The sequence below is a fragment of the Eurosta solidaginis genome, chromosome 1 (assembly GCF_040869045.1).
Source record: "Eurosta solidaginis isolate ZX-2024a chromosome 1, ASM4086904v1, whole genome shotgun sequence".
In the NCBI taxonomy this organism is placed as follows: Eukaryota; Metazoa; Arthropoda; class Insecta; order Diptera; family Tephritidae; genus Eurosta; species Eurosta solidaginis.
The window spans coordinates 188,591,463-188,615,088 of NC_090319.1; the positions used below are offsets into that span (position 1 = coordinate 188,591,463).

A 23,626-nucleotide genomic window follows, 5' to 3' on the forward strand; every position below is an offset into this window, starting at 1 on the left:
TTCATTTCTGATTGCAACAGGGTTAAGAGTAGATAATAATCCTGTATTAAACTCCTTAATATTTCACTGAATGTTTGCACACATGTGTAGTATGATGAAAAGGGCAAGTTTTTTGTATTCCCTTTCCTGTACAATTATATTAAGATTTACATTTTATCATCAAATGAATACTCATCATCTAAAATGTCTACCTCTAATTCAGCAACTTTATCGTTTTTATGTTTCTCCAAATACATACTTTCGATGTGAATGGATGTGCAGCTGTGGCAGAATTTTGTCTCCATCTTCATGATCACGATTTAGACGTTTTGCAACCTCTTCGATAGCTTTGCCACTATAGCTGGATTCCAATACTTTCCTGGTTTTACACTCATCTTGCTTCTTCAATCAAGGCCAAAAATACACAAAAAGTTTGGGAAATATTGTTTAGATATGTTAAAATTAGAGTTGACCGATAAGAACGATACATTTACGGTTAAAAAACTTTTAGTTAAAAAAATATTCATTAAAATAAAAGACATTTACACAAAGCATGCTCTTGTATTTTGTATGAAAAACTATAGAACAGCATATCAGCTGTTCGCTCAACGGTCAACTGTGACGCAGATGCGCAGAACGAAGACATTTTGAACTCGTGAATGCGCAATCTGGGTAGGTGATTTGTGGTGAATTCATACGTACGACGAATGTTTGAAAAAACGTTCACAATAGCATACAGCCTCAATCACCTGTTCAATCGCTGTTCGTTTACATAAATCATTTGCTCAATAGTGTTTTTCAACAATTTTTGTAAACGACTGGTACATTGCATTATTTTTATTATTATTTAAAATATTTGCTAAACTGGCTGCTCATATTTTCCCTACTAACTAGATTTTAGAAATAAAAATATTAAAATGTGGTCTGATTTTCTGCATACACATTTAAGAAAAGCTAATACGAAACATAAATGGGAAACTCATGGCACTTCAATTTATGAACCGCGAGCAAAAAATAAAGCTTTCTTCCATTCTCTTTGGCCATTCGCTACAACCTTTCTCCCTGTCAGCAATTATTTGACAGGTAGGTATGGCAATGAAGGAACAGAAAGATTTTTCACTTGTATGAATACACAATGATCGATTGCTTCCAATATCGATAGATTTCACGTTTCGCTAACAAAGTAATTAATGAAAAAACAGCTTGTCGCGCCCGATTCTCTTATAGAAAGAAGAACAAAAACCCGACTGACACTGGATGGACTGAGGATACAACAACGAATAAAAGATGCTGTCAATTTTAAAGAAGATGTGGAGAACATAAATTGCGTTTATTCAACAGCGATTTCGGAGAATAAACATGTATGCGCACGGAAGTAGTCGGAAGTTATTATTAGTAAATTGTGAATGGTTTTCAATGTTGTTTGTTTATATGTTATAATTTAATATTATATGTAGGTAAGTGAAATTTTAATGTGAAATTGTTGAATATTTTGTAATTCTTTTATGTTTTGTCAAATAAACTAGGCTCCCTGAAGAAGGCGCAAAATAGCACCGAAATGCATAGGAGAAAAAGGAAAGCTCATCGTTTTGCCTTATAATTTGAAATCGGCCGTTGAACAATTGAGGTGTCTCGCGGACTCGGCGGAGTGGAGGCACCACAATTGTGATTTGGAAGTGTTTGAAATAAAGAAAAGAAAGAACCGCGGGCGATATTTCTCGTTATAATATTTTTTTATTACAGTGGAAATTATAATTAAAACGCTAAGTTACCTGTGTATAAAATTAAGATAGCGGGGCTTGATGGCTGTGGCTGTTGATCGCTCGACAATCGCTGGAAAAGTAGACGGTTGCCTTGTCGAGGACAACCGTTGAACCGCGGGAAAAGTATCCGGTTTTAAGGGGAAGCTTCCCCACACAGTTGTACCGGCATGCATGTATATGTGTACGGACAACATAACCTTACCTATGTACACATATACATGCATGTGGGCAAACTAGTTGTCGATAATATGGTGCTGTTAGGGTTGCGCAAGTTAATAAGAATTTAGGCTTCGGGTCTAAACATGCCGGCCCCCTTGCGATACGCAACATCCCAAACTCCGCCCGAGCGTGCCCGACCACGATTGGTCTTAAGACTAGGTTCTAAAACTAAGTTGTGCGCGCCGGATGGCGCGACGGCATTCTCCTTGCCTTCGCCGTTACCTATAGCTAGGACGAGATAAGGAAAAATAAACGGAACCTGCATGATATATATTTCTTGCCATTCAAATAAAAAACTTCATTTATTTCGAGAAAAAAAGGTGCTATTTACATGTATAAACTTAAAAAATTAAACTAAATACCCCTTAAGGTATACTAGATCGGGGGTGTCCCCGAAAGCACCCAACCAAAGATAGTGCTTTGGGACAGCAGTGGGCCAAAAGACGGTGGTAACGTGCCGGCGTTATAATTTCGACGCACACGTCGCCGCCAAGAACGAGGCGGATGGGCGTGAATGCGTAGAATTGGGGATCCGCCAAACGAATATGCTCATAAGGGACCGCGACGCTGGGTCGATGTTGAACGTTGGACTGACGCGCTTAAAATCGTGGACGCATACTGCGTGAGTCGTCACCATCTTCGTTTGCCCATGCTTGCCCCGGAATCTAATAAAATAGCCAGTTTAGCCGGTGGCGTTGGTAGTCGGCAGTGCTAACTCTCGCGCCAGCCAGCGGTCGATCGTTGTGCGGGGGGAACATGAATCAACGAGTCCACGAATGAGGTGCAAACGCCCCCGGGCTTCCACCTTCACGACCGCAGTGGGCGCCAGAGCAGCCATTGGCCGAAGTGTTGGGCCGGCTGTAAGGTGGGCCGGATGGATACCATTCCTGAAGGAACTATGGTAAGGTAGCTGGCGCGGCCGAGTGGCCAGTCTACCGTCTCGGCTTTCTTCTTTAAAATTTCGTATAGCGCGTAGCTGGCGCGACCGAGGGGCCAGTCTACGCTCGCGCTGCTCTCTTTGTATTCGTGGGCCTCGTTGCGTAGTTGGGCGGAAAGGCCGTGGTTCCGCTCCACTTTTCTCTCATCGCTCGTGGGCTAATAGGGGTCGGAAAGGCCGTGGGTCCGATCCCCTACTGTCTGATTGGACTGTATGGAAGCCCCTCCCGGATGGTAGCTCTGGTTTCTCTGCAAAGGCTGACTCTGACGCGTGGAGAGACAGCGCCTCATCCATCGTCCACCTGTTGCATCGTGGGCATCCTCTCGTACCCTTCTTCCTCCTCTTCAATAACCAGCTGGTATCAGCTCTTCGGTGGCCTTGACTCGGACGAAAAGTCCTCCATCGACAGGTGCAGCGTGGTATGATGGTTGCTATCAAATCTTCGGCACCTGCCCTGACTCGTGCAGTCTCGGGCACGATGTACCATCGACAGACAGTTCTGTCAATAGTTGACTTTTATTATCTCGCGCATTCGTTGCAGATGAGACTTTGCGCGATATACCGGACACGACCTGATCGGATGCTGAAATTTACATAGATGGCACGGCTTTGGGTAGCGAACGGCCTGGCGTTCAGTCCTCTTGCGTAGCGAAGCGTAACTAGTCATTCTATTTCATCATGACTATGTCACGCGTTCGGTGGCGAGTAAGCCCTAACTTAATTAAATACGATTGAGGTCATGAGTAGAGTGAACCTCGCCAGCTGCCTAGAAGAAGAATATTCATATTTCGCGCACATTATGTGCATGGCCTCCTACCCCGCACGTTATGTGCTTGGGTCTTTAGTGCCTTATTTGGTTTATTTTGTGTCACCCGGTAGCGTTTTAGCTATCCCCGCATACGAGTGCTGCAGAAAACTTGAACATTTACGATTTTCGGTTCGCACATTCTGGTACCGAACCGGGTAGAGAGTGTATAACGTGGGTTCTTTTGAGTCGTAGTTATTTGTGTTGTTGGTGCTGAAAACCAACAAATGTCCTGCCCGCCGCAAAAAAATGTTTGGACAGCAAAATGTTATGCTATATAAAGGAAAAAAATAAAAATGTTCGCTCTGGAAAGAGGGGAGAGATTTATAAAATGCATATTTTTTTTTATTTTTTTTTTGTATTGCCCTTCGATTATTTGTTCAACTTTTCCCCAAGTACGCTTGTAGTCCTGTTTAATTGATGGCTTTTATCAAATGGTACTGTTCCCGAAGGGTATTTAGCTCCTATACCGATTTGTCAGAAACGGGTTTTTGGGTACCCGTTTGCATATTTTTATGCATCACTAATATAATGTGTGTCGGCCACCGTGGTGTGATGGTAGCGTGCTCCGCCTACCACACCCGATGCCCTGGGTTCAAACCCCGGGCAAGCAACATCAAACATTTTAGAAATAAGGTTTTTCAATTAGAAGAAAATTTTTCTAAGCGGGGTCGCCCCTCGGCAGTGTCTAGCAAGCACTCCGGATGTATTTCTGCATTGAAAAGCTCTCAGTGAAAACTCATCTGCCTTGCAGATGCCGCTCGGAGTCGGCATAAAATCATGTAGGTCCCGTCCGGCCAATTTGTAGGGAAAATCAAGAGGAGCCCGACGCAAATTGGGAGAGAAGCTCGGCCTTAGATCTCTTCGGAGTTTATCGCGCCTTACATTTATTTTTATTTATTAATTATAATGTTGTAGCATGTGTATATTATATAATGTGTGACTAAGATATTTGCATAGTGTTAGTTAGGATTAAATTTAAGATCATTCCAGTGTGGCAACATTTTTATACATAATATCCAAAGCTTGCTGTTAACTAAGTATACTGTCCACAGCTTTCTGTTAGATTAACATAAACATATCCGTAAGTTCTATTTTTACATTTTCTACATTTTCAAAAAGCTTTGTCAAATTTTCAATAAATAGCGTGTTCCTTTGAGTGTTCGTTCATTTGGATTGCGAACGTTCACTCAAGAGGTAAGAAATAATTAGAAAGCGCACGCTGGTAAAATGTGGAAGACGGACAATGCAAAATTGGCCTCTTACATATATACCAGCGTGTACATTTATATGTGTGTGTAAAGCATTTACTTAGACGAACAGCGAAAAGCTGGTCTCTAGTATTTGTTGTTGGATAGGCAAGCATTTACTTAGACGAACAGCGAAAAGCTGGTCTCTAGTATTTGTTGTTGGATAGGCAAGCATTTACTTAGACGAACAGCGAAAAGCTGGTCTCTAGTATTTGTTGTTAGATAGGAATGTAATAATATATTAGGCGAACAGCGAAAAGCTGGTCACTAATATTTTTGATTATATTATATGACACGAACAGCATAAACCTGGTCTGTCATTACTACGTATATTATTAATGAAATTCTGTAATTTTGTTTATTTTTAAGGTTTCAACTTGTTTTCAACTTGTTTCAACTTGGTTTTCATCTTTATTCAACTTTCTTCTTCTTACTACTTTATAATCTTCGCACATCGCGTTGCAAATCAATTAATTAAAAACCCAAACCCTTACCCTTGCTCCTTTATTATTTTACAATTGGCGCCCAACATAGTGGCAAACCTCTTAAGGAATTCAAAAATCCCTATTCGCCGAAGCGAATGTTTAAAAGCTATTTATAACGCATCTACAAAAATGCCTACGCTCACTGAAGAACAATTTGCGAAATTTCTGCAATCTGTAGTTCAGGTTAATGAAAGACCTGGCTCGTTTTCTCGCTGCACTGCTCGCTACAAGGGTGAACGTAGCTCCGCAAAAGTTGAGGAATTCACTGCGGCAATTCTGACTTATAAAACATTCGAAAAAGTACGCGATGGAGACGCAATAAGCGGTATGCCAATGGTCCTGGAGGGCGACGCTGCAGAATGGCGGCGTGGGGTAAAGTCTGAAGCACAATCGTTTTCTGACGTAATATGTATGCTGCGTGAAGCCTTTTCCCATCCAAAGCAATCATGGCGTATTTATGTAGAGATTTTCGAATTGAAACAGCAGAAAAATGAACCAACTGATACCTTTATCCGTAAGAAACGTGCGATATTTTCCCAATTGACCAAGGAGCCAGCCGAAGCTGACCAAAGAGATCTATTGTTCGGATTGCTGCACATGCAAATTCGTGATAAGGTAACACGTGACAAAGTTAATAACTACAACGAACTTTTAAAAGAAGCTCGTGAAGTCGAACTATACCTACAGGAAAGAAAAATTCCTTCTGCGAACACTGAGGAATCTGAAAAGCCAGTCGGTGGTCCAGTACGTTGCGGATTTTGTCGCAAAAAAGGGCATAGCACCGAAGAATATCTCAAAAAGAAAAATGCAAAAGCACAAGAAACGCACACTGAAAAGCTGGATCAAGCACAATCGTTAAAACCCAAGTACGCGTGCTACGGATGCAACGCGCCAGGTGTAACTCGTGCAAATTGTCCAAACTGTATTAAATCCGAGGTCGTAGTGAAACCGAACTCGGTAAGCTTCAATTCTTTAAATGTCACAATTGGTCGAGATATCCCAGTTGTCAATATAGAAATGTTTGGTGTACCAGGACAAGTATACTTTGACTCGGGGGTAAGAACAAGCGTTGCTAGTGTTAACCTTAAACGGGTTATGGATTACAAAGGGTACATTTTCAAGAAGGTAGGTGTGAGACTACACTCGCCGACGGCAGATCCTCGTTTGAAGAATGATTAGCAACCATTTGTAAGATAAAGATTTGTGGAAAATGCCTCGATATCCAATTTATAGTATTACCCAATGCAAAAAGAACCCTACTAGGTGCAGACTTTATGGAACAAGCAGATATTGTCTTGAACATGGCCCAACGATACTGGTACTTTGAGAGCGATCCTACACAACATTTCGATTTTGCAGATCCATTGCCGCTTGAGTTAAATCTTGTAGAGACAATGAAAGTAAGTGGTCCTATTGGCAAACGTAAACAAGACGACGTGGTGATAGAAGAAAACCAGCAAAAAGTGTATATTTCCGAATTTGAATATTACGGCCCGGAAGTGCCAGATACATATTCACCGGAATCTACTCAGAATATATTTAGGGATTCTCTTCCACCAGACGTTATAACACCCGAAAGAGCTTACGGTGGCGGGTTGTTCACTGGAGTCGTCAGAGAACCCAGGACAACAGAACTACTTTCCGTAGACTTTCGTTTTTTAAAAGATAGTGATGGTTTAGAGCTAACACGAACCGAAAAGATGCAGCTGAATGACAATTTAGAAGCGCATCCGAAAGTTTTCGGTGCATCTCATGAGCCTACTCCATTTGCTCTGCATTATATAGATACGGGTGAACACGAGCCCATCGCATTACCACCATATAGATTGTCCTTCGCTAAATTTCAGGAGTTGAAGAGCGAAATTCACAAATTGATTGAAAACGATATTATCGAAGAATGTGATTCAGCTTGGTCATCACCGGTTGTTATGGTACCGAAAAAGGATGGAAGCATACGTGTTTGCGTAGATTATCGCAAACTAAACCTATAACAAAGCCCGATAGATACCCACTGCCTCGTATGGATGATTTGTTACACGCCGCAAAAAGTACCAAGTACATGACAACTTTGGACTTGCAGAGTGGTTATTTTCAAATTTCTGTCGCAGAAAAAGATCGGGATAAGACATGCCTTATTACACCTTTTGGGACGTACAAGTTCAAACGTATGCCGTTCGGACTTCGTAATGCTCCTGCGACCTTTCAACGCCTGATTGATCGGTTCAAAACTTCAATATCAAATATACAGATATTGGCGTATCTTGATGACATTATCATATGTTCGCCTACATTTCACGACCATTTAAAAGATCTGCACGTAGTATTGCAGAAGCTGGAAAAGTTCAAACTATGCGTTAACAACGCTAAATGTCGTTTTTGCTGTGCCAGTGTAAAGTATCTTGGTCACGTCCTCCCAGCTGATGGTATAATGGTTGACCCAGAAAAAAAATGGCTATTGCAGAGCGTAAAGCACCTCGTAATATAAAAGAGCTGGTATCCTTTATCCAAACGTGTTCTTGGTATCGTCGATTCATTGAACATTATGCGAAAATTGCTAAACCACTCACAGATCTCAAAAAAAAGAATGCTGTTTGACAGTGGACCGACCCGCAGATTGAAGCGCTTAACAAACTAAAGCAGCTTCTGGTCAGCCTACCAATTTTAAAACAAGCCGCGGATAATGCACCCTTCTTGGTAAAAACCGATGCAAGCGCTTATGCATTAGGAGCAGTTTTACTGCAGGGGGAGAAAGAACAAGAGCACCCCATCGAATATGCAAGTCGTTTACTTACTCTAGCAGAGCGTAACTACTCAACCACGGAACGGAAGCACTTGCCATAGTATGGGCATGCGCCAAGTTTAGAGGCTATATTGAAGGAGCTGAAGTACACCTAATTACCGATCACCAACCGCTCAAATGGTTACTAACCGTAAAATCGCCATCTGGTCGCTTGGCCAGATGGGCACTGGAAATTCAACAATAAAAGTTTCGTATCGGTTATTCGCCTGGAAAGACGAACTCGTTAGCTGATATGCTTTCGCGACCACCTTTTCCTGAAACCAGCCATAGCACTTGCCGCGAAAAAAGTCAAGCGAAATATGTGTTGAGCAGCTTAAAGACGAGTATTTGAAGAAGATAATAAACTCAATGCAATCGTGGATATCTTATTAATGATGGAGTTCTGTACTACTATGCCTATGATGACATTGAAGATGCACAACTTGTAGTCCCACATCATGAGCGAACTCATATTTTGAAAACATACCATGACGAGAGTACTGCAAGTCATTATGGTGTGGAGAAAACCATCGCACGTATAGCAAGCCGTTACTTTTGGCCAGGAATGCGTACTAAAATCACAAAGCACGTATGTACTTGTATCGAGTGTCAACGTTACAAAGCTTTCAAAATGAAGCCGATGGGTTTACTACAAACCACCGCGAGTAAGCAACGGTTCGAAGTAGGTGCAATAGATTTATTTGGTCCCCTTCCTAAGACCGACGACGGGTATCAATGGATATTCATAGCAGAAGATGTTGCTAGTCGATGGGTGGAAATATTTCCCTTAAAGGAAGCTACTGCGGAAGTGTGCGCAAAAACACTTACAAATGAAATATTTTTTCGTTTTGGCGTACCGAGACGCCTACAATCTGATAATGGTGTTCAATTCGTTTCATCAGTTATGCAACAGGATGCTTATTGTATGGGTATAAATCAAGTATTTACTCCCGTGTACCACCCCGAAGCCAACCCAGTAGAACGTAAAAACAGATACCTGAAAGCTCAGTTAGCAATAATCGTCCGAAATCATCACAATGTTTGGGATATTGGCTTACCTGCTATACGATTTGCCATGAATTCCGCTAAATGTCAGTCAACTGGATACTCAGCAGCATACCTCACTTTTGGACGAGAGCTACGTACATTCGACGATATAGTGCATGATGTCAGAGCTATCATAGAAAGTGATAACTTCATTCCTCAAATTACGCAATATTTAAAGAGCATGATAGAAGGGTTCAAGAACGCAAGGGAAACTGAGCAATTGACACAAGGCCGCAATAAAGCATATGTCGACAAACAACGCAGACCTCAAGATAATATTGAAGTAGGTTCCGAAGTTCTGGTAACAACACATGTACTCAGTCAAGCGTCTAAGGGTGTCACAGCGAAATTTGTGCCAAAGCGAGATGGCCCATATATCGTTACTCGTAAGATTGGCTCATCCACGTATGAAGTCGCTTCCAAAGAACAACCGGAGATACCGCTAGGTTTGTATCACGCCTCAGCTTTAACAGTCTACAGAGGTAGCAATGATGAAGAACCTCCAGCTCCAGTTCACCCAATGCACAGAAAAGGAAGACCACGAAAATCCAAACAAACATGTGACGACTGATCGTTCAAACACTCCTCATCCGTCAAGGGGGAGACTGTAGCATGTGTATATTATATAATGTGTGACTAAGATATTTGCCTAGTGTTAGTTAGGATTAAGTTTAAGATCATTCCAGTGTGGCAACATTGTTATACATAATATCCGAAGCTTGCTGTTAACTAAGTATACTGTCCACAGCTTTCTGTTAGATTAACATAAACATATCCGTAATTTCTATTTTTACATTTTCTACATTTTCAAAAAGCTTTGTCAAATTTTCAATAAATAGCGTGTTCCTTTGAGTGTTCGTTCATTTGGATTGCGAAAGTTCACTCAAGAGGTAAGAAATAATTAGATAGCGCACGCTGGTAAAATGTGGAAGACGGACAATGCAAAATTGGCCTCTTACATATATACCAGCGGAAACATTTATATGTGTGTGTAAAGCATTTACTTAGACGAACAGCGAAAAGCTGGTCTCTAGTATTTGTTGTTGGATAGGCAAGCATTTACTTAGACGAACAGCGAAAAGCTGGTCTCTAGTATTTGTTGTTAGATAGGAATGTAATAATATATTAGGCGAACAGCGAAAAGCTGGTCACTAATATTTTTGATTATATTATATGACACGAACAGCATAAACCTGGTCTGTCATTACTACGTATATTATTAATGAAATTCTGTAATTTTGTTTATTTTTAAGGTTTCAACTTGTTTTCAACTTGTTTCAACTTGGTTTTCATCTTTATTAAACTTTCTTCTTCTTACTACTTTATAATTTTCGCACATCGCGTTGCAAATAAAAACGGTGTCCAACTCAAAATAAGTTATGAATTTAAAAAAAAACGGTGTTTTTTTCAAAATGCTATAACGTTTTCAAAAATTGACCGTTTGGGATCTTTTTTTTTTAAATTTGTTTTTAAATGTACTTGTCGGAAAAAATACAAAAAAATTTTTAAAGTTTTTTTTTAATTAAATAAAAAAAAAATTATCCGCCTAATCCGGGATTAGTGGGGATGATTGCAGAATTGATTGAAGTTTTTTATGAAAAAAAAAAAAAATGGGGAAATTCGAAAAATCTCGAAAAACTGAATAATTACAAAACAAAAACTTTAAAAATTTGTTTGTATTTTTTCCGAAAAGTACATTTAAAAACAAATTAAAAAAAAAAGATCCCAAATGGTAAATTTTTGAAAAAGTTATAGCATTTTGAAAACAAAAACGGCGTTTTTTTAAAAATGCATAACTTTTTTTGAGATGGATGAAAAAATTTGAAAAAATTCTGAAAAACGTCTTTCGTAAGCTAGAAAAAGAAGAAAAACTTTCAGCCAATTCTAAAGGGGTCGGGTTCAAAATTGGTCGAAATGGGATGGAATGACCCATATATATATATATACCCCATATATATATATATATATATATATATATATATATATATATAGATATATATATATATGTAAGGTGAGTAGTTTGATGACACCCTTGTCTTTTCTTAAAAAATCGGTTCCAACCCACTCACATATCCTTAAACTATATTCCTTTTTGATATATCTTTTGTATTTTAAAAGATATATCAGTTTTAATGAGACATGGTCATTTTGGTGACTTGAAAAATTATATATATAAAAACGGAATATGTAACGTGGTCACTTTGATGACTGTATATATCATATATAGTGTCATGGAAATGACCATCTAACATATGTTTTTGCGTTTATATATTTGATTATGTAACATGGCCATATTGATAACTGTATATATCATATATAGCGTCACGAAAATTACCATCTTACACATGTTTATAAACAAAAATATATATAGTGTCATGAAAATGACCATCTCACATATGTTTTTTCATATATATGATTATGTAAAACGATCATTTTGATAACTATATATATGATATATAGCGTCATGATAATGACCATTTGTTATCTGCCGTTTATGTTTAATGGCTAGTACTGTGACTTAAGATATAAATATATCTTTTTATTATAACTCTGAAAGTTAGGGCAGAATGGTGTAGAATGATCTAACGGCTATATTTTTTTGATAAAAGAGGGTCCGACGCCCTCTACGAACTGTTACTTTTGAATAATCTTTTAATTATGTGACGCAATCATCACAATCACACAATTCTAGGTGAAGCAATTCTGAAGAAGTAAACAGTTGCAGCCTTTATTACCTGTTAAAAGTATGAAAATAATTTAATTTTATAAACACAATAGGGCCTCTCAGGCAAGCATAGTAATTACACAAAGATTTTCCATACTCCATCATAGTTCTCACGACCCTAAAATCAAAGAATATTATACAAAATCTGGCCCCAGGTAACTCCTTAATTTCACTTATTTGTGGAGGCAACGGATTTCGAAATTTCTAGATGTCCTTTGGACTCTGCATCACGATCCATCAATATCCCGTGCTACAAGTGTGATAATTGTTGTGATCCAAAAATATCATCAACATTTATTGAACGTCTGGCACGCGCCATAGCCCTAGCCCTTCAAGACGGTGGACTAGTTCACCCATCCATTCAAACCATTCTCCACTAACACATTTATCCAACAGGCATTTCTCTAAATGTTTTTGGAAATAACTTTAAGTAAGTTTATAAACTAAGCGGAGTATAAACGCTTTCAATATTAACTAAATTTTAATTTTATGAGGTGGGTTTTGTCTAAGGCTGGGGTAACGCTCAGTCAATCCAGAGTCGAGTAAAGGTCCCACAAACCCCTACTGAATAAATACACGATATTTATGTGTTACGAACACACGCACACACGACTGGAGATCTTAGGCGGGCAGCAGCTTTCCGTCGCACGATGGCGAGGGGGCGGAGCGGCGGCTAACGGTCGTTGGAGTAGAGGAGGCTCGGTACGGCGGCTGAACGGTCGGGTAACGGACGGACTGGTACGGCGGTACGGAAGCAGCGGCTTGACGGCGGTAGGATGGCGGGCGGCCAACGGTCGTCGTAGCAGTAGCGGGACGGATGCAGCGGCTTAACTGCGGTAGGGTGGCGAACGGCCAACGGTCGTCGTAGCAGCGGCTGAACGGCGGTAGGATGGCAAGCGGCCAACGGTCGTCGTAGCAGCGGCTTAACGGCGGTAGGATGGCAGACGGCCAACGGTCGTCGTAGCAGCGGCGTGACGGATGCAACGGCGGTGGGCTACGGAGCACGTACCAGGGCCGGGGTGAGAGGGGAGATAGGCTGGCGACGGGGTTTACCTGGACAGCGGCTGAGTGTTCCGGGCGGGATAGGAGGGGCGTACCAGCGGGCTTGTGTTGGCCGGTCGGCTTCGGCAGGTTCGGGCTGATCGAACGTCTTCGGCAGGCTTGGTAATCGGCGGGGTCAGTCGCCTGCGGGAGAAACTGCGAGGACTCGGGTTAGTGCTGGTTTCACCGCTGGACACCCCCGCCTCCCTACTTGCACGCTAATAGAAGGTGCGTAAAGGGGGCTGTACCAGCCGAGACACCGTGGGTCGATCCGTGCGCGGAGGGGGAGTGCACCTTAACGGCACAGCGATAGCCCCTGTTCGCACGCATCGGCTAACGACTGAAACTAGAGCTATGGAGAGGGGTCGTGCGGTCGTTCTGGCAGCGGGTCATTGCTTACCAGACCAGGGCGACGGAGGGAAAAGTAGCCCGAAGACACCACTCTCGTCGTCCTGGTGCAGCAAGGGTTGACTCACGCCACGGCCGCACCCTCTTCTCCCTAGCTAACTAGTGGGAGTGGTCCCACCGCTCCGGCCAGCCTATTAAACCAGAGCTGTGGGGGAAGGGTGCTTTGGGTCATTGAGGCAGCGGGCCACTCGACACCAGGGTGGGCGACGGAGGGAAAAATAGTCCGAAGACACCGCTCTCGTCGTCCAGCCCTGGTGGAGGGTGACCCGCGATATGACGGCGCCCCTGCCGCGCAACCCGAGCTGAGGGGAAAGGGGGTATGAGGTCATTGAGGCAGCGGGCCGCTCAAGCACCAAAGTGGGCGACGGAGGGAGAAATAGTCCGAAGACACCGCTCTCGTCGTCCAGCCCTGGTGGAGGGTGACCCGCGCCATGACAGCGCCCCTTCCACTCAGCTAGCTAGCCGGAGTGGTTATTTTGTCTTTAACAAGACAACCACTCCCGCTGGCTTACGTGCGAGGACTGAATTGCAAAAATGCAAATTCGATGTTTATATGGGTGGTGCCGCAAACTGGTTGAGAAGTCAACGCACCATTATTGTGCTTTTCATTTGTTTGCTATCAGTGGTTGTTGACTATGCTATACAAGTGGTGTTTGGCTATGCTATAGAAACTGATTGAGAAGTCAACGCACCATTATTGTGCTTTTTCATTGGTTTGCTATTAGTGGTTATTGACTATGCTAACAAGCATAAGTACAAGGAGGTTCAGGTTTAAGTGAATAAGGAAATACAGGGGGTGGTTAGTTATTGTAACGCTATGTTACAGTCCCCCTCCCACTTCGGTTGACGGAAAGCTGGGGTGGGGAGAGATGGATCACCAGGCATGGGCTAAGTATTGTGCCGGTGTGCGTGTGGGCGAAGCACTTTATTTAAAAGAATATTTTTTTTCCAAAAATATACAGAGTCATTCCACTTAAGTTATAACAGAGTTAATATTAACATTTCAAGTTTAAGTTCAAAAAAAAAAAATATTATTTGACTTAAATAGAAATTTTTTTTTTATTATTTATTATTTTTTTTTTGTCGGGGGTGAGGCGTACTCAACTGTGTCCGTTTTCGTACTTCTCTTGTTCCCTTTTTAATGTTATGTGGTTTTTTTTTTTTTTTTGTTGTAATTTGAAAAATAATTCATACTTAATTTTTGTTTTTGTCTTAACAAATCTAACAAGCATTCTTGTAATTGTATATAAAAATAAATTTGTTTGGCCTCCTGTGTTGATGTCTTATTCGATTGGTACCATCTGGTTAATTCCCATCAGAGAAACTTTCGCCCGGTTCTCGCCCATCATTTTTACTTTAACCCGCTGGTTCTTCCAGTGGAACGTCCAGGTTTTCTTTCCCCCTCTTTTCGGTCGCTTCAGCCTTAGCTCTTTTAAGAATTCCTCGGGGTCCGGCAATTTGTCTTGCGTTGTTTTTGTCGTTTCGCCGGTTTCGGGGGCGCGGCGTTCTTGCGGCTCTATTGCCGACTCCTCCTCCCGTATGGCCATAAGGTGGTCGTAGATCGGTGGGCCGCGAAAAATTTGTATTTTTTGAATTTTTGGCTTACTCGTCGGCCATAATGTTGCCTCAAATGGTGGGCGCCATGGGCGGATAGGTTTTGGTGAGTCCGGTGGTGTGAATTGCCGGTGTTTGTGACTCATGTCGGGCGGTTTGGTTTCTGGAATGAATAACTAAACGGGTTGTTTAGGATTCGTACGGCTTCAGGTCTTGCAAATGTGAGTGCGCGTGTTGACGCTTCGGTCGCTCCGGGTGGCTTAGTTTCACCGTGTTCGTGGAAACATATTCCATCACCAAGTATGTGTCGGAAAATTTTGGTGCTAACTTCTGGGCGAATTTGTCTGCCGCGGATGAGAGTGGGTGGTCCCTTTTCATCACCTGCTCGCCTATGCGTGGTTTCCATTGCCGTCTGCGTAAGTCGTATTGTTTTTTCTGTCGCTTTGAAGCTTTGGCTAGGTGCCCTTTTATCTCGTCCCATAACTTGGTGATGGACGGTGGTATGGTTGGTGGCTCTGCTGGTACTGCTCCTCCGTGCGCACTTGCTGCGGTGCCGTAAGATGTCTACCGAAGTTGATTTCTGCTGCCGATGCTGTTGTAGATTCGTGGCTAGCCGTGTTTATCGCGAATGCTATTTGCGGAATCTCCTGGTCCCAGGTGCGGTGGTCGTCCTGCATCGCTGAGCTATCATGGTTTTCACGACTCGGTTGGTTCGCTCGGTGGGGTTTTCGTGCGGTGCGTAGGCTGCCGTAAACTTGTGATCGATGCGGTGGTCGTTCAAAAATGTTGCTAATGCCTTCCCGACGAATTGTTTGCCATTGTCGGTGAGGAAGGTTTTCGGGCAGCCAAATCGATATATGACTCTTTCTTGGAGTGCTTTGATCACGCTTGTCGTTGTCGCCTGGCGCACTGGGATCAACTCCACCCACTTGGAGAATTTATCAACCATGACGGGGAGACACGTATTTCCTTGCTTGGAACGAGGCAGTGGTCCCACGAAGTCAGCGGTTACTATTTCCCACGGTCGTGATGATTGCATAGTTGCCATAAATCCTGCTGGGCATCTTTGCTCGACTTTGTATTCCGCGCATCTGATACACTTCCGTACGTGTTTTAGTACGTCGCGGAACATCCCGGGCCAGTAATAGTTCTGCTGCGCTCTTTTGAGCGTTTTCTTCACTCCGAGATGTCCAGCTGCGTCGGCATCATGGACTTCCTGCAGTACTTCGTTTCGTCGGTCGGCTGGGACGCACAGCTTCCATTGCGGTGCCCGCGAGAGTTGATTCCTCGGGGAAATGTGGCGGAAGGGTCGGTTCTCGACGATCTGGTAATCTGGATGTGCCTGCGGTTGTTCCTGCACTTCTTGCTTTCCTCTCGTGCCAGTCGTTTGTTTTGTTGGTTATGGTGTACAAAACATCGTCTTCCGCGAGTTGTAGCGGGCAGCGAGAGTGCGCATCGGCTACCACATCTTGTGCCCCTTTCCTGTATTCTATTTCGAAGTTATATTGTTGTAATTCCAGTGCCCATCTTGCCAGACGTCCAGAGGGGTTTTGGAGCGAGTGCAGCCATTTTAGTGAGTGGTGGTCGGTGATGACGGTGAAGTGATACCCCTCCAGATACGGTCTCATCTTACGGATGCTCCATAGCACGGCGAGGCATTCTTGTTCGGTGGCCGAGTATCGCTTTTCCAGCTGGGTTAGGCTTTGGCTGGCTAAGGTACTACATTCTCGTGGTCGGAATGGCGGTGATAGAGCACGACGCACAGGCCCTCTCCGCTCGCGTCGGTCTGGAGAAAAAAACGGTCGAGAGAAGTCTGGACAACAAAGTATTGGCGCCCTGGAAAGCTTATCCTTGAGTGCTTTGAAAGCGTGATTTTGTTGCGCCTCACATTTCCAGACTTGTCCCTTTTTTAGCAGATGGTTAAGCGGCGCAGCGAGCGTAGAGAAGTCTGCCACGAAGCGGCGGTACCAAGACGCGAGTCCAAGAAAACGGCGGAGCTCTTTGAGCGTTTTCGGTGCGGGCATCTCCTGTACAGCGGATACTTTTGCTGGATCGGTGTGAATTCCTTTCGAACTGATGATGTGTCCTAGGAAATGGAGTTGTTGCTGGACGAAGCTGCACTTTTTGAAGTTTACTTGCATCTTGTGTCGTTGTAGGCGCTCGAACACTTCCCTCAAGATCGCCAAGTGTTCTTCGAAGGTATCTCCCAATACGATGATATCGTCCAGGTAGGCGAAAACCTTTGGTTGGAGTTCGGGCCCAAGTATCGAATCCAGAGCGCGTTGAAATGTAGCCGGAGCAGGGTGTAGGTAGGCCAAATGGCATGACTTTCCACTGGAACAATCCCCTGCCAGGAACTGTAAATGCGGTGTATGGTCGAGATGCTCTGGCGAGCGGGATCTGCCAGTAGCCGTTCTTCAAGTCGATAGTAGAGATGAATTTCGCCTCTTTCAGCTGGTCGAGAATGGCTCCAATTTGCGGCAGCGGGTAAGCGTCTGGTTCGCTGGCGGCGTTGAGCTGACGATAATCTATACAAATCCTCCAAGTGCCCTGTTTTTTGCGGACTAGCACGATTGGCGAGCTGTACGCGCTTCGTGATGGTTCTATTCTTCCTCCTGCTAATAACTCGCCTACCTCTTCGTTGATGACTTGTTGCATGGCCGGGTTGCGGGGACTACCCCCGCGTTGCTTCAGCGGTCGATTGTGTTTGAGACGAATCGTATGCTCGGCTGCAGTGCTTGGTCCGATGATTTCACCAAACCGCTTTTGGTGATGTGCCAGGAAGTTTCCCAGTTCTGTGTTTTGTTCGTCACTCAGGTATTCTCGGCTCGTCAATGCACATAGCTTATCCAGTTCGGGTGCTCTCTTGGTCACGGTGGCCTCCAGCGGCTGACCATCCAGTGTGAGGATGATTCCCCTTTTGCTTAGGAAGTCCATTCCGAGGATTACCTGTTCGGCCAAGTTTGGGATGACGGACAGCATCGCGTCTGTGGCTCGTCCTTGATACACAATCCTTGCCTGGTAGGAGTTCGAGGTAAAGACACACGTCTGATCTGCCAGCTGGATGCTTCGCTTGTTGGGGCACGCCTTAATATTGTTCTTTTCTAGGTGTTTCCGTACGGTGTCATCTACATAGGATAGGGTGGCGCTGGTGTCCACTAGTGCGCGCACGCTCATGCCCTCGATGACCACTGGTATGTAGAATCGGCCATCTACTTGTGTTTTTGCGGTTGATTTTCCGGCGGGTGGTTCCCTCGGCTTCTCAGGTCGGACATACGGTGCTTGGCGGCTTCCTCTAATAGCGTTGGGCGGCGTCCGGGATGCGTTCTCGGTAATTGGGCTAGTCGGAGGGCATGGGCAGTCCCTGGAGAGGATGTTGTCTTGGCCACACCGGGAGCAGAACTTTCTCCAGGGGCCCTTACATTGGAAGCGGTGGTGTCCGCGTTCCTTGCAGCACCAACAGCACTCCTTGCTGTCGTATTCCATGGGTAGGTGGTATTCGCTATGGACCACCATTTTCGCCTGTTTTGCTTCCTCGCCTCTTAACAGCGCATACTCTTCCGTTAGCTCCAGGAGCTCCTCGATCGTCCTAAACTCGCTGCGCTTGACGAAAAGGCGGTATTCCACGGGTAGACCATCGTAGATCCGTTCGAGGTGATTTTCTTCGCACATCGTCGGGTGTTGGCGGATCAACGTTTCCAGTGCAAGGAGGTAGTCCTTGGCCTTCTCACGGCTTTGCTGTTTGCGTTGTCGGATGGCCTCTGCCAAATGTCGTATGTGTCGATTAGGTAGAAAAAATTTCTGCACCTCCCTCCGCAGATCGCTCCAGCGGTGTATGTGTTGCTTACGAACGCAGTACCATTGCCGTGCTTTCCCGCGTAGAAGCCCCGGCAGTGTTGGGAGGAGCCGGTCGACGGGGATGCGCTAGCATTCGGCGAGCTCCTCTATTCTCTCAAGAAATTCGTGCAGTGACTCCTCTCCCGAAAAGTGCAAATCACAGCGGCGAACGGTATTCATAAGTTCACCGTCGCTCATTTCGTCTCGTTTCGGTGATGCGTTCTCTCTCTTTCCTCCGTGCGGCTGTGGGCTGTGGATCTGGATTGAAGGGATCGGCTTTGTTGTTGGCTGAGGTAGCATAGCGGACTTCCCCTCTTCCTCGTTCACTTCTTGTTCCAGCTCTTTCAGCAGGTTTTTACTGCGCGACGCAGCTCGGCTACGGTTTCGCCTTCCACGTCGATTCGGTGTTCCTTACACTCCTCGATCAGCCTCTCCCTCCTCAGTAGGTAGATCCAATTGAGCGAGTCGGAGTTCAGCAGCGTACCTTCCGGAATCGGTGTGTGTGTTGTTTCTAGCGGTGTGTTCGTTGAACCCGCCCCAGCAGTGTTGGTGGTGGTTGTAGTTGTTTTTCCACAGTCATCTGCGGAGGAGGGTCCCTGCTCGTGCGCCATTTATGAGGTGGGTTTTGTCTAAGGCTGGGGTAACGCTCAGTCAATCCAGAGTCGAGTAAAGGTCCCACAAACCCCTACTGAATAAATACAGGATATTTATGTGTTACGAACACACGCACACACGGCTGGAGATATAAGGCGGGCAGCAGCTTTCCTTCGCAAGATGGCGAGGGGCGGAGCGGCGGCTAACGGTCGTTGGAGTAGAGGAGGTTCGGTAGGGCGGCTGAAAGGTCGGGTAACGGACTCACTGGTACGGCGGTACGGATGCAGCGGCTTAACGGCGGTAGGATGGCTAGCGGCCAACGGGCGTCGTAGCAGCGGTGGGAAGAATGCAGCGGCTTAACGGCGGTAGGATGGCAGACGGCCAACGGTCGTCGTAGCAGCGGCGTGACGGATGCAACGGCGGTGGGCTACGGAGCGCGTAACAGGGCCGGGGCGAGAGAGACGGGGTTTACCTGGACATCGGCTGCGTGTTCCGGGCGGGATAGGAGGGGCGTACCAGCGGGCTTGTGTTGGTCGGTCGGCTTCGGCAGGATCGGGCTGATCGAACGTCTTCGGCAGGTTCGGTAATCGGCGGGGTCACTCACCTGCGGGAGAAACTGCGAGGACTCGGGTTAGTGCTGGTTTCACCGCTGGACACCCCCGCCTCCCTACTTGCACGCTAATATAAGGTGCGTAAGGGGGGCGGGGTTGTACCAGCCGAGAAACCGTGGGTCGATCCGTGCGCGGAGGGGGAGTGCACCTTAACGGCACAGCGATAGCCCCTGTGCGCACACATCGGCTCATGGCTGAAACTAGAGCTATGGAGAGGGGTCGTGCGGTCGTTCTGGCAGCGGGTCATTGCTTACCAGACCAGGGCGACGGAGGGAAAAGTAGCCCGAAGACACCACTCTCGTCGTCCTGGTGCAGCAAGGGTTAACTCACGCCACGGCCGCACCCTCTTCTCCCTAGCTAACTAGTGGGAGTGGTCCCACCGCTGCGGCCAGCCTATTAAACCAGAGCTGCGGGGAGGGGTGCTTTGGGTCATTGAGGTAGCGGGCCGCCCAACACCAGGGTGGGCAACGGAGGGAGAAGTAGTCCGAAGACACCGCTCTCGTCGTCCAGCCCTGGTGGAGGGTGACCCGCGCCATGAAGGCGCCCCTGCCACGCAACCCGACCTGAGGGGGAAGGGGGTATGTGGTCAAGTAGGCAGCGGGCCACTCAAGCACCAAGGTGGGCGACGGAGGGAAAAATAGTCCGAAGACACCGCTCTCGTCGTCCAGCCCTGGTGGAGGGTGACCCGCGCCATGATGGCGCCCCTGCCACGCAACCCGAGCTGAGGGGAAGGGGGTATGAGGTTATTGAGGCAGCGGGCCGCTCAAGCACCAAGCTGGGCGACGGAGGGAAAAATAGTCGGAAGACACCGCTCTCGTCGTCCAGCCCTGGCGGATGGTGAACCGCGCCATGACAGCGCCCCTTCCACTCAGCTAGCTAGCCGGAGTGGTTATTTTGTCTTTAACAAGACAACCACTCCCGCTGGCTCACCTGCGAGGACTGAATTGCAAAAATGCAAATTCGATGTTTATATGGGTGGTGCCACAAACTGGTTGAGAAGTCAACGCACCGTTATTGTGCTTTTCATTCTTTTGCTATCAGTGGTTGTTGACTATGCTATACAAGTGGTTTTTGGCTATGCTATATAAACTGGTTGAGAAGTCAACGCACCATTATTGTGCTTTTTCATTGGTTTGCTATTAGTGGTTGTTGACTATGCTAACAAGCATAAGTACAAGGAGGTTCAGGTTTAAGTGAATAAGGAAATACAGGGGGTGGTTACGTTATTGTAACGCTATGTTACAGTCCCCCTCCCACTTCGGTTGACGGAAAGCTGCGGTGGGGAGAGATGGATCACCAGGCATGGCCTAGGTATTGTGCCGGTGTGCGTGTGGGCGAAGCACTTTATTTAAAAGAATTTTAATTTAAAGAATTTAATTTTTTTTGAATTTAAATTTTGAATGTTGTAACGGTCTGTCCGTGACATCCGGTTCTGCCGGATGTGGTTTTATTTTGAATTATAAGCGTTTTGAGTCGGCTCTGCGCTTTTTGACAGTTGATTTGAATAGGCATGATATGACCATTTTTTTCTGTTTATGGCGCAGGAACAATAAGGTTGGCAAGGACCCGCCCCAGCCGACAATGAATAGCCACTGTGCACCACAACATCATGCCGACCGCCTTCCTTACAGCTTCCACCGAAAATGCGATTCCATAACAGATGGCGCCCAACGGGATTTGGTGCCTGAGGCGCTGTCGCGCTGGTCATTCCTGGTCAACTTGTGAAGAGCTTGTTTGTTGACCTGGCTAAAGAGTAACACTTCTTGCCCGCAGTGCCGAGCCAAGTGTACCTGTCGGCAGTGTAAACTTAACTCTAAATCACGTCCCACATTTCCACCAGGAAACCCTTCCACCAGTCGAGAAAGTCAACTCAACACAAGCATGCAGCAACCAACATTGAATCCTTCCACCAATTGAGAAAAGGTTTTCAACGTAAGCACTCAGAAACATGTAGTTGAAACTGCTGCAAGTTCACCGAAAACAAATACACCCGGTCCAAGCAACAACAATATAGAAGAGGATAATAGGGTCCGAAACATTGTGTCGGCTGTAATATCTGCAAGACAATCAACACTTTTTGATAACCTAGAAAATCATGTTTCAGACATAATTGACCAAAAGCCCGAAAATATCGTAACAAACTTATTAAGTAGGCTAAATCTAATTGCACAGCCAGCTCCACCTATTGTTCATGCTAGCCCAAGTGCTAATTTAAATGCACAGTCGAGAGTTCCTCCAAATATCTCCACTCCATTTTGGCCTAGAGACATACCCAACTTAGGTAACGATTCAAATCCGAGTTTTGCGAGACAGGTTGATCAACTGAGGCTCAGTGATTACTCTAACATTCCCAATTCCAGTAGAATAGCGCAATTAATTTCGAATTGGGATATTAAATTCGATGGCTCATCGCGAATCACAGTTGATAGTTTCATTTATCGTATTGAAAGTCAGGTTATTGATACACTTGGGGGTAATTTTAACTTATAATGTGAGCACGTTCAGAGTCTGTTTTTGAAAGAAGCCAAGGACTGGTACTGGAGAAACCGCCGATCAGTTGACCGTGTTACTTGGCCTTCCCTTTGCCAAGCGCTAGGGACTAATTTCCAGCAGCATAAAAGCGATTTTGAGATTAAAGAAGCTATTCGGAGCAGAAAACAAGGCCAAAGTGAGAGTTTCGACAACTACCGAAATGCAGTTATAAAGATTCGTGAATCATTGCAGACAACATTACCAGAAGCCGAGTTAATTGAAATACTGCAGCACAATTTGCGACCGCGTGTACGCCAACAACTGTTATATGTACCCATTACCTCTTTAGCAGAGTTGCGCAGGCTTTGCCTTAAAGGTGAATGCCTCATAAATGAGCTTGAGAAGTCTAACACAGCCTCGTCGACATCACATCAACGGCCACATCCCCGGCGATATGTAAACGAATGTGAAGAGGAAGTAACAGAAAGTTTTGATTGTGAAATTGATGAAATTTCCACACATCCCAATAAGACTAAACCTATCTGCTGGAATTGCAAGGAAGAAGGTCACCGTTACTTTGATTGCCTTGCAGATAGGACTGTGTTTTGTTACGGCTGCGGCACTAGTAATGTTTACCGGCCTACTTGTACAAATTGCAAATCGGCAAACTTGAAGCCGAGCGAGTTGTCAAAGCAGATTCCTCGCAACGACCAAAACAAACATTAGGTAAACTCCCTGGCATGAAGAAAAGTGACGTTGGTGTAACATTAATTACTGACCAAAATATTCACAAAAATAGCGATTGCGTAAAGTCGCTAGCACACCCGAATTACTCTAGCAGTCAACCGTTTGTTCATAAGATTGTACCTTATGAGGTTCGCTTACAAAATTACAATGATACTAAAAAGAAAATTTTCAATACTGACACTAAACTTATTTCGCGTCCTACTCGCTCATCTTCACGTGTGAAAGAGTTTTGGAAAAATGTGAAAGATACTCGTAAGCATTTGTATAAGACTGTCAACGCCATACAAAAAAAGAACTTAGATTTGAGACCTTACGCCAAAATTGAAATTCTTTATCAGGAATACTTGGCACTACTTGATAGTGGTGCTCAAAC

General features: G+C 45.0%; 1 protein-coding gene across 2 annotated transcripts; it reads left to right on the forward strand.

The window, feature by feature from the left end:
• Positions 1–765: 765 nt before the first annotated feature.
• Positions 766–8,481, forward strand: LOC137240267 (activity-regulated cytoskeleton associated protein 2-like). 2 transcript variants are annotated; one of them, XR_010949670.1, is made up of 4 exons: positions 766–800; positions 874–1,062; positions 1,142–1,436; positions 1,506–1,686. XR_010949670.1 is itself a non-coding variant. In XM_067766301.1 (4 exons), exon 4 carries the CDS (start codon positions 5,568–5,570, stop codon positions 6,615–6,617), a length of 1,050 nt encoding a protein of 349 aa, XP_067622402.1. In that variant the 5' UTR covers positions 766–800; positions 874–1,062; positions 1,142–1,436; positions 5,323–5,567; the 3' UTR covers positions 6,618–8,481. The 2 variants fall into 2 exon arrangements, 1 of the variants encoding a protein (XP_067622402.1); XM_067766301.1 differs by lacking the exon at positions 1,506–1,686 and adding an exon at positions 5,323–8,481.
• Positions 8,482–23,626: the final 15,145 nt, after the last annotated feature.